The following is a 16,942-nucleotide window of genomic DNA, read 5'->3' as shown; positions in this document are numbered from 1 at the left end:
TATGCTTGGAGGCCACACCTGTTTTAAGCAATTACATTTTAACGTGATGTAGACCTAGTGCATTCAAAGATGTGCGTTAATTGTGTAAAGAAATCGAGTCATGAATTAGATATTTTGAAAACGTAGCTATGTTTATTGGCAATCAATTGATAACTCGAGCGATTGAAGAAAACTACGAAACCCAGGCTGCACTTCACTGCATTTCCGGTCCTGCGCGGTTTCTTGGAGCGGATTGCAACCCGGAGTCAGGATTCAATAAATGTGTAGTCGTTTGGAAAACAGGTAACATGTTTATTTCTAACTTCTGCAGTTTGAAGAAACAATAATTGTGCCATCGTGCAGAAATATATATTTTTAGTTTGCGAGGTGCACACGGAATCTCGCGGAGAGTCCAGTATAACGCCGTTCTGACATTGAAATTAACTGGCTCCAGATGGAGTTTGCGTCTCCATTCCATCCGCCATGCCGATTGTTCTTTGTTACATTTGCATGACTGCAGAAGACGGAGTAGGCTGAGATCGGAGTTAAAACCCGGCTAGAGTTTGGAATCTGTTAAAATCCTGGATCCCGTTCTTTACTGGATCGTCTTTATTAATATGTAGCTACTCCACTGCTGTATTGTGATTAGCGTGGGATGCACAGTGTAATTTTGCATACTGGAGAAGAATGGCCTTTGCTTTATTGAGGTCCCCATACATTTACCACACCGCTGTTTTTGACCAGAATATAGCTCCAGGTTGAGTTATCCACATTAGTCAAGAAGTGTAGGCCTCACATTTGCCACTATTTTGAACTGCTTCAGAGGATTGCACACATTCTTCAGTATTCATTAATTTGACGAACCCATTTGGCATTTTTTTTTAATCTATTTACGTTACAACCACCAGTGGCAACAGAAATACATTGTCTATGATCATGAAGTAATAATGTCTAAGTAATAATGTAGCTTGTAAATAAAGCGGCAACTCCACCTCTATTCGTAAAAAGCTGAGGGATGGGCCTGGACAAATGTAACCACTCTGAATTTCATTGAGCTATTAATGCAAGGCCTGACCATCCAATATATCAAAATAATAGTATTAAGCATATATTGAGGCTATACAGTGTTGTTTATGCCCAACATGTACAATGTTTACAAACATTGGAGTAAAACAAACTTGTATATTTAGGGTTCTGATGGAAAGTTACGCTAAACCAGGGAAGTCAAACTCATTCCACGGAGGGCCTCGTGTCTGGGGTTCAGGTTTTTCCTTTCAATTAAGACCAAGACAACCAGGTGAGGGGAGTTCCTTTCTAATCAGTGACATTAATTCATCATTCAAGTCCAAGGAAGGATCGAAACCTCCGCAGACACTCGGCCCTCCGTGGAATGAGTTTGACACGTGCACTGAACTAAAGTTATAGCCTTCAGGAATCAATGCGTATACATTATTAATGTAAAGTCCAGAAATGGATGCATCAACTGCTGATATCACCTTTAAACGTTATGATTTAGATAAAGCAAATCATACACAATTACACACGTTACGAAGATTTGTAACAACATCCCTTTCTTGAATGTGCAGATTGTCACGATGACGGAGCAACCAGATGAGTTTATCTGTGAGTATACTGAAAACTTCAATACCCTTGAAATGGCATCAGATTTTATTTGTCACACGCATCGTAAACAACAGGTATAGACTTACTTGCCGGATCTTGTCCAACAATGCAATATAAAGATAAAAAAAATGTAATATTGAAATGGTGACAGAGGAATAAGTAAACAGTGATAACAATAAGTTAAAGAATATCATGGCTATATACAGGGAGTACCAGTACCACGTCAATGTGCAGGGGTACAAGGTAATTGAGGTAGCTATGTACATATAGGCATAGTGCACATTGATTTACGATTGTATCTCTCTCCCTATGTGTGTGTGTGTCCATGAGTGCGTGTGGTGTGTATCTAGCACTACACGAGCATGTGTGTGTATTTCACGTTGCATGCCTGTGCCTATTTGGACATCAGAGTATGTGGTATCTGATATGTGACTTTTTGATGGTACCCGTCAGGGTGTGAGGACTGTGGGCAGTATCATGACTCTGAGTGTCCAGAGCTGGGTCCAGTGGTGACTGTACAGGACTCATTCGTTCTCAGCAGAGCACGGTGAGTAAAAGTCCACCGTGCAAGCTACCCAGTGAGGGTTACTTACACCGGTGTTGAGTGGGGTTCCAGTTTAGCTGGTAATCTTACAAATTGTGTATTTAAAGCAGCAAATCTTGAGCCTGATATTGGAGGAACAGAAGTGGAGGAGGCTATGTATTGATAGATGTTGTATTGTTTGTCATGGGTCAGGTCCTCTCTGCCGGAGAGTCTGGAGATCAGACAGGTACCAGATGGGAAGGAGGGAGTGTTTGTCCTCCGACGTCTGGTCAAGAGGACCAGGTTTGGTCCCTTCGAGGCTAGGAGAATATCCCACCTGGACAAAGAAGGCCTGTTCCCTCTGAAGGTGCGTTCTCAACTTAGACTGCTGTTATTATGGAGAAAGATGTTTGTGTTCTTTGCGATGGTGTTAAAATCCCACTCTCTGTGTTCTTTTGTTTTGTTTGTGACCTGGACAGATCTTCCAGAGAGATGGCCTGGTAGTCTGTTTTGACTCAGCCAATGAGGATGACTGTAATTGGATGATGCTGGTTCGGCCCGCCACTGACTATCAGCACCAGAACCTGACCGCTTACCAGCAGGACGATGAGGTCTACTTCAACACCTCCCAGGTATCATATACCAACTCCCCCAAACAAAGCAACTGAGAACAGTTTTGGTCATTCTTTATTTGATATGTCCCGATATCCACACTAGTATACTATTTAGTGTCCATGGCCAACACTACATACTAGGTGGTGAACAAATGGGAGAGAGATCTCTTCCAGGAGACACCGATGGTTCCCTACTCTCTCATAAGGTAACCCTCTGTCTTTTCCCCAGGATGTGCTGCCAGGGTCTGAGCTGAGGGTTTGGTATGGGGCCTTCTATGCCAAGAAGATGGAGAGGCCCATGCTGAAGTCCCCAGTCCATCCACCTCCAGCAGGTATGGAGCCCCACTGGGAGACTGGATTCAGCATTATTGTCCCCTGAGATGCAAACTGGTGTACTGTAGCTTGAACCCTGCTGTTAACGCAGATCAACTAAGGGTTCTATTGCTAAGCGCATAATCAGTATGAAATATGTGACCGTGTTGTCCTGCTGTTGTTCCTCCCTTATCTCTCAGTTGTGGATTCTACCATGCCAGAGGAGGCTTTGAGTAAAGCTGGAGTGTCACAGGCCCTAGTGGTTGGAGAGAATGATGCAGGTGAGCTCACTCCCAGAGATGCCACAAATACTTTCTGGGCGTACATCAACACCTTCTCATGAAACCACTGTTAGATGAAAGACCTCTGCTGTCAACAAGTGAATAATGATCCCTTTCTGTTACAGTAACAGTTCAGCCAGATATTATTCAGCCCCTTAACATTTGAGGAATAACTACCCATATCGTTCATATGAATGATATGATCACAATACATTTCAGAAATGAACAACGGCCACAGCGTTTCCTTCAGCTATAGTGGACAGTAAGTATGTTTTAGAGAGACCACCACATGGCCCTACATGCCCTATCTTGCTGGGTTGACCCAAACCATGCTTTGTGTTCAGTAGGCAAGGGCTGTGTTCATGGAGCCAGAGCTCTTGACTGGTGAGTGACCTCCACACCACCAAGACTAACCATAGAAAGACAGGGAAGGAGAAGTAGATGGTTTCATACTGTTATAATCAATCCAATTTATTTATAAAGCCCTTCTTACATCAGCTGAAGTCAAAAAGTGCTGTACAGAAACCCATCCTAAACCCCCAAACAGCAAGCAATGCAGGTGTAGAAGCACGGTGGCTAGGAAAAACTCCCTAGAAAGGCCAGAACCTATGAAGAAACCTAGAGAGGAACCAGGCTATGAGGGGTGGCCAGTCCTCTTCTGGCTGTGCCGGGTGGAGATTATAGCAGAACATGGCCAAGATGTTCAAATGTTCATAGATGACCAGCAGGGTCAAATAACAATAATCACAGTGGTTGTAGAGGGGGCAACAGGTCAGCATCTCAGGAGTAAATGTCAGTTGGCCTTTCATAGCCGATCATTCAGAGTATCTCTACCGCTCCTGCTGTCTCTAGAGAGTTGAAAACAGCAGGTCTGGGACAGGTAGCACGTCCGGTGAAAAGGTCAGGGTTTCATAGCCACAGGCAGAACAGTTGAAACTGGAGTAGCAGCACTGCTGCTGGAGCCAGGAAACAAAGTTCCTCCTCATGAACACTAGCACTTGCATTACATAGAAGGTAGGCATGATGGTTGAGGGCTTCAGAGCTGGCTGAAGACAGGCGGCTGAATTGCTCGTATTAATCAGGACAGTAGTGAAGAGGACGAGGTGTTCTTCTGTATTTACATGAAAAGCTCAATAACCCCATCCTTCCATCTGTCGTCTTCCCAGACCACCTGCTGAGCCACCTGCAGGAAGTGAAAGATGTAGCCCCGCCCCCTGACGACCAGTCCCAGCAGCTGGAGGAAGCACAACTGGTAACCCCTGACGACGGCTCCAGTGCTGAGCCCATCCCTGCTCCTCCTCTGCCAGCTCCCAAAAGAAGGCTGGGCAGGCCGGGGAAGAGGGCCAAAGGAGGACGGAAACCTAGCACTGCAACTATAGCAGCAAAGAAGAAAAGTGAGACAGATTCCTCCTCTTATGTTTACATTTACATTTTAGTCATTTAGCAGACGCTCTTATCCAGAGCGACTTACAGTAGTGAATGCATACATTTCATGCATTTTTCTTTGTTTGTTGTTACATTATTGACTACCCCATCACATGCACTGTTCTGTTTCCACCACATTCTCTCCTCAAATGTGATTTTTATTCATACCTTCCTGCTTCTAGTTGCAGCCTGTTTGGAGCCAGCAGAGACACCCCCCAACACGGTCCCTGCAGACAGAGAGGCCATGCTGGATGGCAATGACCTGGAGATCGGCCCTGATGGGGTGGCTGTCACCATGCCTAGGGTGACCCGCACTCTGCTCTCAGCTGGGATGTAAGGATCAACACCCTCTCCACTATGTTATGACTGACTGAGCCAAAATAAATGCCTCTTAGTAGAGTCATCATTTTCCATTGCTATCCTTCAACTACAGTTCACCTTTCAGTTGCATGCTTTATTTACAGTACACATATTTCCTTTTGAAGTACAATCAACATCAATCAATCAGTTTTTCCATAGACTTGGAAAGATACCAGGCATGCTCTCACTCTCTCTACTCTGTCCTCTCCTCTCTCTTACTCCCTCCCCTCTCTCTTGTCCTTGTTCCCTCTTCCTCAGGCCTGGGTCAAGGAAGAGGTTCCTGAGGCAGGGAGGAGACCATAAGAGGCTGTACAAGTGCACCCTCTGTAACAAGGTCTTCCAGAACAGCAGCAACCTCAACAGGCACATCCGCTCCCACGGTAATGCTCTCTTCTCTCCCCCCCTCTGTTTCTTGTCCCCTTTTTTTTTTTTGGCAGGAACAATTCAGTAAGACTAATTCCATCTCTTCTCTCTGAAGAGCGGTGTATGTGGAGATCACGGTGTTTACTAATCATGTCATACAGACACGCACAAGTGCATATGTTTTATTTGTCTGTGCTCTCTTTAGGTGATAAGCTCTTTAAATGTGATGAATGTGACAAGATGTTCAGCCGCAAGGAGAGCTTGAAGCAGCACATCTCATACAAGCACAGCAAAAACGAGGTAGGCGCACCTAGATCACTGCTCAACATTTTGGCCTTTCCAGCTTTTGCTCAGGATAGTCACTGTGTTACACTGGCTAGCTCCTTGATTCAGTGTACATTGTGTCCCCATCGCTCCCTCAGCCCGATGTGGAGTACAGGTACAAATGTAACACATGCGACAAAGCCTTCCGTCTGGAGAACGCATTAGAGTTCCACAACTGTAGAACAGGTAAGTGCAGCATGAATTAGAAAACATCATTTAGTTGCAGACCGTTTTGTTTGGGTGTCCGCTATCTTTACCCATCTTTCATATACTTCTGTATGTTACTTTACTGTTGTATCGCTTGTTGTACTGTATGGTTTCGTTGTCCTTTCGATGACTTTGACACAGTATCCTATCCATTATTTATTTCATTGAATGACGAGTCGGATTGTTTGTTCTTGGTCCTGTGGTGGCAGATGACAAGACGTTCCAGTGTGAGATCTGCTCGAGGTTCTTCTCCACCAACAGTAACCTGTCTAAGCACAAGAAGAAGCACGGAGAGAAGCTGTACGCCTGTGAGATCTGCAGCAAGATGTTCTACCGCAAGGACGTCATGCAGGACCACCAGAAGAGACATACTGTGGGTCAGTACTGGCAGAGGGACCAGGGGGACATGATCCATCTTTATTGATGAGTATTTTGGTGATACTCCCCGCTGGGCACAGACATCAGTTCAACATCTAGTTTTGATTTAAATGTGGTTGTTGACAACTAACGTGAATTCACCATGAGATAAACAAAACATTTCACCATGTCATTGGATTAAGGTTAAAAGTTAGGTGAAAAAAATCTGAAATTCCCTTACGTTGATGACTTTTTGCAAATCCAATCAGTTTTCCCACATTGATTCAATGTCATCACATAGATGTTTTTGTTGTTGAAATGACGTGGAAATAACGTTGATTCCATTTTTTTGCCCAGTGGGTCTCTAAGTTTGAAGTATGTTCTAGTGTGTGATGTACTTGATTAGTTTATATCAGCAGAGCTTGCAACTTTTACAAGTGCATGGCTCATGATCCTGAAATGTGTTCTACCCCAAAGCATCAATCAGCCTTCTCTAAGAGCTCAGCTGTACTGTTATTGTATGTCTCAGCAAACCCAAAGCACCTGAAGAGGGAAGAGCTGGAGGCCAATGGGGAGGAAGGGACCAAATACAGAAAGGAGCCTTCAGCATGTCCCATCTGTGGCAAGGTGCTGTGACGCGGATACCTGAAAATATACTTATTTTGGCATTGGATCAAATGAGTCAAAATAAAAAGAAGCCTTGAAAGAAGATATTTACTCTGACTGTGTGTGTCCAGGTGTTTTCCTGCAGGAGCAACATGAACAAGCATCTGCTGACTCACGGGGATAAGAAGTACACCTGTGAGATCTGCGGACGCAAGTTCTTCAGGGTGGACGTCCTGAGGGACCATATTCACGTGCACTTTAAGGTGAGAGAGATTATGTGGATGTTGCAATCAAACGTTTAGTTCATGCTTCTTTTGAACTCATACATAGCCACACATTTCATTCACACTCAAACATGAAAGAGAAATAAAGAGATTGACACTAGGTCCATAGTGGTGTCATTGCTCAACTTCCTGTGTGTGTACTCCAGGACATAGCCCTGATGGACGAGCAGGAGAGGGAGGAGTTCATCAGGAAGATTGGCATCTCAGTGGACAGCAGCGACGACACTGATGAGGAGGATGAAGACTACGGACAAGAGACCCACAAGTACAGCTGCAAGAAGTGTCAGGTCAGTCACACCTCTCACGCATGTCCGTATCCCGACACACATTCTGTCACGCAAACACACTCGCACCACGGTGGTGGTTAAACAAGCACTCTCCATGGCCTCTGTTTGAATCTACTGTCTTTGTTTTAGGTGACGTTCTTCAAGGGCAGAGACTACCTGAAGCACATTATGGACCTGCACAAAGAGAGGGGTTATGGCTGCATCATCTGTAACCGGCGCTTCGCTCTGAAAGCCACCTACAACGCCCACCTGGTCATCCACAGAGAACAGCTCCCAGACCCTGCAGTGCAGAGGTATGAGGGACAGGGACGTATGAGGGCCAGGTGGAGAGACGAGGACCAGGACACAGAGATATAGGACATAAAACAGGCGCACTGTTGTACACTCCTTCTTGGCTCGTTACTAGCACCCAGACAATAACCCTGTCTGTTACTCTTTTCATTTTGCTCCAAAGGTACATCCACCCCTGTGAAATGTGTGGCCGAATCTTCAACAGCATCGGCAACCTGGAGAGACACAAGGTCATTCACACAGGTATGAACCGCACCCTTCATCTCTAACAAGATACTTTCTGGATACTGGACCACATTACATTTTGTTCTTCAACACACATGAATCACATATTTTGGCACTACGATAGCCACCCAATATTTGTCTTGAAGGCATGATGAATATCTGATTTTATGGGCTTATTCAACTTTTTTTTTTATTGCTGTCTCTGTAATGTGGTTCTCCCAGGGGTGAAGAGCCACGGATGTGACCAGTGTGGGAAGTCCTTTGCCAGGAAGGACATGCTAAAGGAACACCTGAGGGTCCATGACAACGTCAGAGACTTCCTATGTGCTGAGTGTGGGAAAGGTGAGGCTGTCACCATGACAACTGTCTTTGTGAAATAGTTAGGGGTACAGGTTTTTGCATATAAGACTAGAAATTGAGACCAAATTGACCTACATTGGTGGTGGCTTTTCCAACTGCTGTTTTTGCCTTTACCAAGCACTTACCGTGAAGGGTAATAGCAAGAAATATGTGGCTCTATGAATTGGAGAAATGTTCTGATCAAAGTATGCATGTACTTTTTTGGTAAAAGCATCCACAAGGGCCAAGATGGAGAAACTTAAGCCAATGTGTTTTCTGCAGGGATGAAGACCAAGCATGCGCTGAGGCACCATATGAAGCTGCATAAGGGCATCAAAGAGTACGAGTGTAAGGAGTGCAATCGCAAGTTTGCCCAGAAGGTCAACATGCTGAAACACTACAAGAGACACACGGGTGAGATGGGCCCAGCAACAACTATTCAAAACAACCCAGAGGCAGTGGCGGAACAAACGCCACTTTCATTTAGAAACATGGGTTGGGCATTGTAAGCTAACATGCATGGCTGAACATTTGTCATATCTTACAGATACAACAAAGCTAAAGAAGCATGTAAGGTACAAAGGGCTTATTTGGTTAAGGCTTACACTGACCGATGTACCGTTTCTACTCCTGCAGGAATAAAGGACTTCATGTGTGAGTTGTGTGGGAAGACCTTCAGTGAGAGGAACACCATGGAGACACACAAGCTCATTCACACAGGCAAGTTCCTGGATCAATACTCATCCTTTCCGATTGTGTGTTTTCGGTTTGGACAACTCCATCAATACCTTCTGTTTGAGAACCGTTATTAGATTTCTCTTGTCTCGCTCCCCAGTGGGGAAGACGTGGTCGTGTGCGGTGTGTGATAAGAAGTATGTGACAGAATACATGCTCCAGAAGCATGTGCAGCTGACCCATGAGAAGGTGGAGGCCCAGAGCTGTCACATGTGTGGCACCAAGGTGTCCACCCGAGCCTCCATGAACCGCCACATGAGGCGCAAACACCCCGAGGTGAGCTGGGACAGTAGGGGTTAAACCATATAGACACCCCGAGGGGAGCTGGGACAGTAGGGGTTAAACCATATAGACACCCCGAGGGGAGCTGGGACAGTAGGGGTTAAACCATATAGACACCCCGAGGGGAGCTGGGACAGTAGGGGTTAAACCATATAGACACCCCGAGGGGAGCTGGGACAGTAGGGGTTAAACCATATAGACACCCCGAGGGGAGCTGGGACAGTAGGGGTTAAACCATATAGACACCCCGAGGGGAGCTGGGACACTATATGCATGAGATCTACCACATCTTGAATGGAATTGTTAGTGTCAGCTGAAACTGACAATTTCTGTCATGTTTTCCAGACCAGGCCCAGCTCTATTTTAAACAATTTCCTATCCCACCTCTCATTGATAGTGAAGTCTCAGCTTTATTTAAACTTGTGCTCTCTCCTCCTACCCCAGGTGGTCACTGTGAGAATAGATGAGTTTGACGAGCTCCAAGAAGACTCAACAATTGATGAGTCAAGCATCAGCATTGTGCAGGTAGGAAGTGCCATACAGCGCCTATGGTGGTGAGTTAAGTACAGTATATGCAGAGATGGAACTATTTTAATACTCTTGGTTCTCATACCACCCTCACAGCCCACTCTAACCCTGGAGAAGGAGGCTCTTTCTGGGGAGAGGCCCCAGCGGACCCCACGGCCGCCCAGGAAGAAGCAGAAACAGCTGGAGGAGCCGGAGCTGTCAGACTCTGATGAGTACGCTGACTTCACAGGCAAAGGAGTACAGTACACCACCACCATAGTGGGAGATGAGACCAGCTCTGCTGTGCAGAGTATACAGCAGGTGGGTGGGTCATGTATTTGTCAGATCATCTATGTTAGCAATTATATTAGGTTAGAGATTCTATTTATTGCAATTGGGTCCATTATACATGTCTTGATTAATGCTGTGGATAAGTGGGGTTTTTAAAGGTCCAATGCAGCTGTTTTTATCTCAATATCAAATCCATTTCTGGGTAACAATTAAGTACCTTATTATTTTAAATTAAAATGTTAAATGAAATGGCTTCTTAGCAAAGAGCAATTTCTAAAGCAATTTTGCTAGGACTGTCTGGGAGTGGTTTGACTAGAGGAAAACTGAAAATGTACTGTTATTGGCAGAGAGGTTTGGAACTCTTATTGGTCTATTAACTAATTTACCCCATGGAAGGGCATGGTGATATTTCAGGCGGTCTTTTCAAACAGCCCTTACGCTAAAAGGGATTTATAATTTTCACAGTATTATTCCAACTTCGTGTGGAAAAACATTTAGTGTACAAAACATTAGGATCACCTTCCTAATATTGAGTTGCACCCCCTTTTGTCCTCAGAACAGCCTCAATTTTTCGGGGCATGGACTACAAGATGTCTAAAGCATTCCACAGGGATGCTGGCCTATGTTGACTCCAATGCTTCCCACAGTTATCAAGTTGGCTGGATGTCCTTTGGGTGGAGAACCATTGTTGTTACACACAGGAAACTGTTTAGCTTGAACCCAACAGCGTTGCAGTTCTTGACAAACTCAAACCGATTCGCAGCAAATCTCTCCCCCTTACAGATGGGAGGGCAGACCTAAATACTCTTGCCTTATCTGTTTGTTGTTTCATCCTTCTGTGCCCGGTGCCAAAGCATTAAATCAAGGCTGAGACCTTGGGGTTGAATAGACTATACATTTGAAACATCTTAATCGCTTAAGAACACCCATGGCTGATTTTTATGGCTCAAGGGCATAGATACCAGTAAGACCTACTTTATAGTGACCTCTGGCATTAGAGAGGGTACCTAAAGGCCAAATTCCAATAAGAAAATTGCATTCTTAAGAACACACACCTCATACACAAGCAGACTCCTGTACTTATCTATACACTCAAACACATGCATATGCCCATATTCACTCTCGCTCACACACACACAGCCAACGCTGCTGTCCCATGTATATACAGTGCCTTTGGAAAGTTTTCAAACGCTTTCACTTTTTCCATATTTTGTTACGTTACAGCCTTATTCTAAAATGGATTTTAAAAAAGCAATCTACAGACAATAGCCAGAATTACCTTATTTAAATAAGTATTCAGACCCATAGCTATGACACTCGAAATTGAGCTCCAGTGAATCCTGTTTATTTTGATCATCCTTGAGATGTTTCTACAACTTGGAGTCCACCTGTAGTAAATTCAATTGATTGGACATGATTTTGGAATGGCACACACCTGTTTGTATAAGGTCCCACAGTTGACAGTGCTTGTCAAAGCAAAAACCAAGCCAAGTCCGCAGAGCTCCGAGGCACAGATCTGGGGAAGGGTACCAAAAAGATAATGCAGCATTGAAGGTCCCCAAGAACACAGTGGCCTCCACCATTCTTAAATGGAAGAAGTTTGGAACCACCAAGATCTGGCCGCCCGACCAAACTGAGCAATCGGGGGAGAAGGGCCTTGGTCAGGGAGGTGACCAAGAACCCGATGTTCACTCTGACAGAGCTCTATATACTCCTCAGTAAAAGGCACATGACAGCCTGCTTGGAGTTTGCCAAAACATTGACATTTTACATTTACGTCATTTAGCAGACGCTCTTATCCAGAGCGACTTACAAATTGGTGCATTCACCTTATGATATCCAGTGGAACAACCACTTTACAATAGTACATCTATTGCACCTAAAGGACTCTGACCATGAGAAACAAGATTCTCTGGTCTGATGAAACCAAGATTCAACTCTTTAGCCTGAATGCCAAGCATCACGTCTGGAGGAAACCTGGCACCATCCCTACGGTGAAGCATGGTGGTGGCAGCATCATGCTATGGGGGTGTCTTTCAGCGGCAGGGACTGGGAGACTAGTCAGGATCGCGAAAAAGATGAACGGGAGCAACGTACAGAGATCCTTGATGAACACCTGCTCCAGAGTGCTCAGGACCTCAGACTGGGGTGAAGGTTCGCCTTCCAACAGGACAAAGCACACAGCCAAGACAATGCAGGAGTGGCTTCGGGACAAGTCTCTGAATGTCCTTGAGTGGCCCAGCCAGAGCCCGGACTTGAACAGAATCGAACATGTCTGGAGAGACCTGAAAATGCTTCCCATCCAACCTGACAGAGCTTGAGAGGATCTGCAGAGAAGAATGGGAGAAACTGCCCAAATACAGGTGTGTCAAGCTTGTGGTGTCATACCCAAGAAGTCTAACTAATTTACCCCATGGAAGGGCATGTAGACTCAAGGCTGTAATTGCTGCCAAAAGTGCTTCAACAAAGTACTGAGTAAAGCATCTGAATACTTATGTCTGTGATATTTTATATAAATTAGAAAAACTTGTTTTTGCTTTGTCATTATGGGGTTTTGTGTGTAGATTGAAGGGTATTTAAAAAAAAAAAATAATAATAATTAGAATAAGGCTGTAACCTAATAAAGTGGAAAAAGTCAAGCGGTCTGAATACTTTCAGAAAACACTTCCTGTTTCCTTTATGCAGTTTTTCCCACTGTGTAATTATATACTGTATTCTTCAAATTGCTCATTCTAATATCTACTACTGTTATACAGGCCGCTTATTTATATACTGGATTCTTTACATCTTTACATCACTGCTCACTGTAATACAGAGTACAAAACATTAGGAACACCCTCCTAATTGAGTTGCACCCCCTTTTGCCCTTAACAGCCTCAATTTGTCAGGGCATAGACTACAAGGTGTTGAAAGTGTTTCACAGGGATGCTTCCCACAGTTGTCAAGTTGACTTGGATGTCTTTTCGTTGGCAGACCATTCTTGATACACACACAGGAAACTGTTGAGCATGAAAACACAGGTGTGTTTCAATTCTTTTCACACTCAAACCAGTGCGCCTGGCACCTACTACCATATCCCGTTCAAAGGCACTTTAAATCTTTTGTCTTAACCATTCGCTCTCTGAAGGACACACACACACACACACACACAATCCATGTCTCGAGGCTTAATATTCCTTCTTAAACCTGTCTCCTCCCCTTCATCTACACTGATTTGAAGTGGATTAAACAGGTGACATCAATAAGGGATCATATACTGACCAGGTGAAAGCTGTGTCATGGGAAGAGCAGTGTTCCTTATGTTTTGTACACTGTGTATATAAAACACAGGAATATCATGTTTTTGACTGCACCTGGCTTTAAAGTTTTCCATATTGTCCACATCGTTTGTAGATTGTGTGAGTCTATCATACTGTTAGTAGTGTATGATCTGACCCAGTGTGGATGGTGCTGTTGTTGTAGGTGGTGGTGCTGGCGGACCCCAACGTGTCCTCCGCCTCCTCCCCCAACAGCTCAGTGGGGCTGACCAACATCACAGTGACCCCCATCACCACCCATGCACCTGCCCAGTTCACCAGCCTGCAGCCTGTAGCCGTGGGCCACCTGACAGCCAGCGACCACCGACCCCTCACCCTGGACAGCTCCATCCTCACTGTCACCTTCGACACGGTCAGCGGCTCCGCCATGCTCCACAACCGGCCCGCCGAGCTCACGACCGAGACGGTGGGGCCTGGCGGTGCCAGTACTGGGCCACAGTCGGTCGCCCACTTTATCAACCTTACCACCTTCGTCAACCCAATGGGCCACCCCCTGGAGCCCCCCACCCTGGCCTGGAGGCCTGTCACGCAGGCTGAGGGGGTCCAGGTCACCCCTGTGGCAGAGGGGGCTCCAGGTGACGCCCAGGACTCTGAGACCCAGACCCCAGAGCAGGCTAGACAAGCCCAGGCAGCACAGCAACAGCAGGCCAACACAACACAGCAGATGTTCAGCTACTAGACTGAAGAGGGGAGGTGCTGGTCACCTCAGGCCTGGTGAAGGACAGTGGATAGGCTAGACACATGGAAGGCCTGTGTGGACTAGAGGCCTTGAATGCTCTTACGTTATATTCATGTGCCTACGTTATATTCCCCAAAATACACCCCTTGAATGAGAGAACATTGATGGAGGATGATAGCATTTACATGAACCAAGAGCCACTTTCTCTTGAGTCAACGTGAGTTGTTTGTCCAAAACCCCGCAGAGGAAGCTGTTGAACTGTACACTTTACAGAGATGCATGTACAGTTAAAAAGAATGAAATGATTTGGGTGCATTGTTTCTTAGGTCAAGCTGTGTAGTTTTGACCAATCAACAGATCAATGTAATAGTTATAATATAAACCTAAGCAAGAAATTGTTTATTCTAATTTGTGAATTTAAACATGCACGTCTCGCAATATTAGGTTATGGAGATGTAAAAGTGTTTTATTTTTATTCTCATTGGGGGTTAAAATATTAAATGATTCTGGCACACGGCTTTGAATGCCTTGCACAAGAGGTTAATAGAAGACAATTAGATGAGTTTTTTTTTTTTTTTTTTTTTTTTTATGAGTAGATCACGAGTGTAAAGCAGCCAAGACACAGCATTTAACCAGTAGAGAGAACCATATTTTATTTTTGAATGTCTGAAAGCATTGAAGCTTAACCATTGTTGAGCAATTGTCAAAGAAATACTGGAAGGCTTTTTTTATTGCCATTGTTTTTCAATTAAATTTCACAAAAATGAAATGTTTTTAGGCCATTTTCTGTTTGATATTTAGACAATGTTTAAATCGAGTAATACATTTGAGAATGTGGTACATGCTTGTTTTCTAGACTTTCTGGCATTATGATTTATCCAACTGGGAAACTCGGCTGGCATTGTTATCAGTGGTGTGTGTCAAAAGCACCAGTTAGTCTTTTTACATTTAGCAGACGCCCTTATCCAGAGCGACTTACAGGAGCAATTAGCGTTAAATGCCTTGCTCAAGGGCACAGACTGTTTCACCTAGTCTGCACGAACCAGCGACCATTCGGTTATTAACCCAATGCGCTTAACCACTAGACTATGAACCGCCCACTTGTTGTACACCTGTAGCTTACCCGGAGTCAGAACCTGGACCAACCAGAAGGGAGAGCTGTCTTCACAAATATGACTTATGAGAGACCCCTACATAATGAGTTCCATGTGCATTAGATTATGCAGAGACATTCTGTCTAGGAAAGGTGTTTTGAAGGACTGCAAAATAGATCGTCGGTCTTTTGTATCTATGGTTCTTGCTATTGTCTCCTTCCGCAGTCGGGCCAAGGTGTGTCGACACCCTCAAGAAGGATGAACATCTACACTAGATGGACCATCACCTCTAAAGACCCTCATTCTCAGGGACACCTTCAACTGTTAATGTCCCTGTGTGAAATGTCTCTCCTATATTAGCCCCAAGCATTAAACAATGTCTCTGTGGTGATGTGCATCACTATGGTGTGAGGTAGGCTGCCTCAAACTGCTAACATCTCATTGTTTCCCACATGTCCTATTTACACCTTTTGTATGTTAATAGACATCGGGATAAGTGTTCTGTAGTTCGAGGGCGTCTGTGGTTGAGGGTTTCTATTGTAATTTACTATTAGCACTAACTTTGCTGAGTAACTTGAGGAAAAATGTACTTACAAAGATTGATGTAGTTGCTAGCTATTTTAAGATGAATGCACTGATTGCACGTCGCTCTGGATAAGAGCGTCTGACAAATGTAAATGCATTGTAAGAGATCTGATGTTTTGGGGATATCCCTCTGAATATGTAAACCAAGACAATTACATTTTTGAACCCACTTTCATAAATTGTACTTAATTCATGGACAAGCTACTACACCACTGAAAATTATTTTGTTTATAAAGTACTTAAGTAAAAAGACAAGTACTACTTAAGTAGTTTTTTGTGCTATCTGTACTTAACTATTCATATTGTCAACTTTTACTTCACTACATTCCTGAAGAAAATAATGTACTTTTTACTCTAAACATTTTCCCTGACACCCAAAAGTATTCGTTACATTTTGAATGCTTCGCAGGACAGTAAAATGTTCCAATTCATGCACTTAAGAGAACATCCCTGGTCATCCCCTGCCTCTGATCTGGTGGACTCACTAAACACACATGCTTTGTTGGAGTGTTGTGTGAGTGTTGTTGGAGTGTTGTGTGAGTGTGTTGTGTGAGTGTTGGAGTGTGCTCCTGGCTATACGTAAATAAAATAAAATCTTGCCTTCTAGTTTGATTAAAAATAAGGAATTTTAAAATATTTGTAGTTTTGATACTTAAGTATATTTAAAACCAAATACTTTTAGACTTTCTCAAGTAGATTTTCAGTGGCTGACTTCCACATTTACTTGAGTCATTTTCTATTAAGTTAGCTTTAATAAAAAAAGTATGACAATTAGGTACTTTTTACACCACTAGTACTTTTGAGAAACAAGTCTTCTCTACTTAGTCATTGTTCATGTTTGCTGATATGTATGACACCTGCTGAGTCATGGGCATATCTCACACTCGGTGTGAACAGGAAAGGAATCGGGCAGGTATATGACAAGGCTTGTGGTTTTAGATACTTTTATTCCGGTAGTATAACTCGTATGAATAGGCTAGTATACTTCCCAGATAAACACACATTCCAAACCAGAGCCATCTGGGCAATATCACGTAACCAATCATTGTTGA

The 16,942-nt window shown here is 44.1% G+C and overlaps 1 protein-coding gene across 1 annotated transcript; it reads left to right on the top strand.

The window, feature by feature from the left end:
- Window positions 1-200: 200 nt before the first annotated feature.
- Window positions 201-16,156, top strand: LOC106567952 (PR domain zinc finger protein 15). Its single transcript, XM_014137870.3, has 25 exons — window positions 201-282; window positions 1,566-1,602; window positions 2,056-2,149; window positions 2,339-2,492; window positions 2,605-2,757; window positions 2,969-3,071; window positions 3,252-3,332; window positions 4,499-4,726; window positions 4,940-5,090; window positions 5,376-5,497; window positions 5,686-5,780; window positions 5,903-5,990; window positions 6,221-6,388; window positions 6,898-6,995; window positions 7,106-7,237; window positions 7,405-7,545; window positions 7,675-7,838; window positions 8,000-8,079; window positions 8,284-8,403; window positions 8,683-8,814; window positions 9,037-9,120; window positions 9,236-9,411; window positions 9,862-9,942; window positions 10,042-10,245; window positions 13,678-16,156. The coding sequence occupies exons 2-25, from the start codon at window positions 1,575-1,577 to the stop codon at window positions 14,209-14,211; spliced, it is 3,411 nt and encodes a 1,136-aa protein (XP_013993345.2). The 5' UTR covers window positions 201-282; window positions 1,566-1,574; the 3' UTR covers window positions 14,212-16,156.
- The last annotated feature ends 786 nt before the right edge of the window (window positions 16,157-16,942 follow it).

Source organism: Salmo salar, chromosome 13 (genome assembly GCF_965601325.2).
Source record: "Salmo salar chromosome 13, fSalSal1, whole genome shotgun sequence".
NCBI lineage: Eukaryota > Metazoa > Chordata > Actinopteri > Salmoniformes > Salmonidae > Salmo > Salmo salar.
The sequence above is the reverse complement of the archived record's forward strand: the minus strand, read 5'-3'. Positions and strand labels throughout refer to the sequence as shown.